The sequence below is a fragment of the Cyprinodon variegatus genome, unplaced genomic scaffold (genome assembly GCF_000732505.1).
Source record: "Cyprinodon variegatus isolate N-32 unplaced genomic scaffold, C_variegatus-1.0 Scaffold1311, whole genome shotgun sequence".
NCBI classification, from domain to species: Eukaryota; Metazoa; Chordata; class Actinopteri; order Cyprinodontiformes; family Cyprinodontidae; genus Cyprinodon; species Cyprinodon variegatus.
In genome coordinates this window covers 113,176-115,812 of record NW_015151764.1, presented here as the reverse complement: position 1 = coordinate 115,812, position 2,637 = coordinate 113,176, and the positions used below count along the sequence as shown (strand labels likewise).

The 2,637-nt window shown below is 48.7% G+C and overlaps 1 protein-coding gene across 1 annotated transcript in view; it reads right to left on the bottom strand.

Moving 5' to 3' along the window:
* Positions 1-2,637, bottom strand: part of LOC107102749 (talin-1-like) — a 60,225-nt gene that overhangs the window by 39,159 nt on the left and 18,429 nt on the right. Inside the window, exons 9-13 of the mRNA XM_015402165.1 lie at positions 2,256-2,542; positions 2,098-2,174; positions 1,565-1,745; positions 1,029-1,142; positions 631-739 (exon numbers count right to left, since the gene is read on the bottom strand). Coding sequence (XP_015257651.1) covers positions 631-739; positions 1,029-1,142; positions 1,565-1,745; positions 2,098-2,174; positions 2,256-2,542 — 768 coding nt within the window. The remainder of the gene's footprint in view (positions 1-630; positions 740-1,028; positions 1,143-1,564; positions 1,746-2,097; positions 2,175-2,255; positions 2,543-2,637) is intronic.

Genomic DNA, 2,637 nt, shown 5'->3' with positions numbered 1-2,637 from the left:
AGCTAGGGGCTGGTAATGGTTAGCTAGGGGCTGGTAATGGTTAGCTAGGGGCTAGTAAAGGTTAGGTAAGGGGGGGTAACAGTAAGGTAGGGGGTGGTAACGATTAGCTAGGGGCTGGTAACGATTAGCTAGGGGCTAGGTAATGGTTAGATAGGGGCTAGTAATGGTTAGGTGGGCACTGAAAATTGTTATATAGGGGCTGGTAATGGTTAGACGGGGGCTAGTAAAGGTTAGGTAAGGGGGGGTAACAGTAAGGTAGGGGGAAGTAACGTTTAGGTAGGGCCTGGTAATGGTTAGATAGGGGCTGGTAATGGTTATACAGGGGCTGATAACTGTTAGGTAGGGGCTTGTAATGGTTAGATAGTGGCTACTAACGGTTAGGAAGGGGACATAATGGTTAGCTAGGGGATGGCAACAGTTAGGTAGGGAATGATAAAGGTTAGATAAGGGCTAGTAATGGTTAGGTAGGGGCTAGTAATGGGCTGGTAACGGTAGGGGTTGGTAACGGTTAGATAGACGCTGGGTATGGTAATATTTAGGGTGACTGAATATGGGTTAAATTATTGAAACTAATTAAATGATCCTGACCCCATAGAACAAGGTGAAACTGAATATTTGGTCATTCTCTACCTGCAGTGAGGTTGACCATGGAGGCTGTGCCTGCTGTGATGGCATCCACCTGGGAATGGATCTCATGCTTGGACTCGTCCATCTTGTTTTTGCGCCAGGCTTGGGATGCCTTTCAGCAGAGGAACATAATGCAGGAAAAAGGCAACATGTCACATCAGGAACACGTAGAGCAGCTTAGCTTCTCCACATTGAACAACAGAAACTACATTAAACTGCTAATTCAAATAAAGAAAATACTTTTTGGCAGCTATAAGCCTAATAATGATGAACATTTCTGGTTCAGAGGAAACGACATCTGACAGCAGCTTTAGTTCTGGATAATTTGACCTGTTCTAAAAAACAGAGATCCTGTTCAGGTGTTTCTGAAGCCGTCTGGATCGTCTCAGAGTAAAACTCACAGGATCTGTTCCTAACGGAGGCAGGGTATCAAAGTCATCCAGGGAGGCCTGGGCCGCCTGCACGGCCTGCATGCTGGAGTTGATGGTTCCAGTTAGGGCCTGCTGTGCCGACGTCTGTGGAAACAAGAGATAAAACTCAGTGGAACCATCTCATTTCCTGGGACCTCTGTCTGGACTTTGCAGAGCTCTCTGGAACTGCTGGGATCAGAGGATTGGGATCTCAGTTTGACCTATGAACGTTCCTCGACCAGAGAAGCAAACACCGTCACTGTGTTCCTGCAGCCCTGGTAGAGAGAGCGATTCTGGTCTTGGACCGTTAGACTAGATGATGCTGATGCAGTGCAGCACATGTTGGGCTAAATAATCATTATTACGACTGAACAGTTAGGAAGCCTTGTGTGAAAAGTCCTCAGAGATCTAGACTCTAATCAGGTAAATGGAGCTTAAAGCAGATCATGGAAGCAGATCATGGTTCCAGCTGTTTACTGCTCCCATCTGTGGAACCAGCAGAGCTAACACGGCTGCTTTGGTTTTACCAGAGGAGGCATGTGTCCCCTGTGCATCTGGCCGCTGGTGATGTGCTGCTTGGCTTGGGGCATGGAACCCATCTGGAAACTCTCTGGACCTCCGGCTCCAGAGCGCATGATGGCTGGCAGGGCAACCGAGCCGGTCTCCACCTTGCCCATCTTGTTGAACTGCTGCTGCAGGACGGTGGACCTGGAGACAGAGGAGCCGTGGCTTTAAGCTGAGGACAGCAGGAGGCTCTGCCTGAAGGAGCGCTCCCATAAGGCAGAGTGGGAGACGGGTTAAAGGTCACCAGAAAATCACATCGAGGATGAAGGAAACTCAAACTAAAGTTCTTCCTGTGGGTTTTTATTTTCCATCATTTCATAAATTACTAGTTTTCTCCTCTAAATGTACGATAATAATTAAATCCACTCTGATGTAACAATATATCCAAAGGTTTGCTGTTATTAACTGATTTATCAACATTACATTAATGAACAAAGTCCCAGCCTCAGATAGCCCTGATACAGTACAGCTGAATGATGATTGAACCAAGACCTACTTCTTAGGAGAGACGGAGTCCTCCAGCATGGTCGACTCCTCGTCTCCCTCCAGCCCAAAGTGGTCCTTACTTTTTTTCTGGATTGTGATGAAAGCAGCAGGTTGAAGCAGAAGCTCAGCGACGCGTTACTGATGAGGAAAGCTCCTCCTTCTACTGACCTTCTTCAGGATGATGTCGATGTAACCGGCGATCAGCTGAGCTATCTGCTCTCCTTCTGTGGTCTGGACTGAGTAATAACCGTCCTGGTAGTCCCCGAAGTCCTGAGAGACGACCGGGACAGGGTTAGAAGGAGGAGGAGAGAGGAGGGGGGAGGAGGAGAGAGGACAGAGGAGGAGAGAGGAGGAGAGAGGAGGAGAGAGAAGGAGAGAGGAGGACAGAGTAATAGCCGTCCTGGTAGTCCCCGAAGTCCTGAGAGACGACCGGGACAGGGTTAGAAGGAGGAGGAGAGAGGAGGAGGGAGGAGGAGAGAGGACAGAGGAGGAGAGAGGAGGAGAGAGGAGGACAGAGAAGGAGAGAGGAGGACAGAGTAATAGCCGTCCT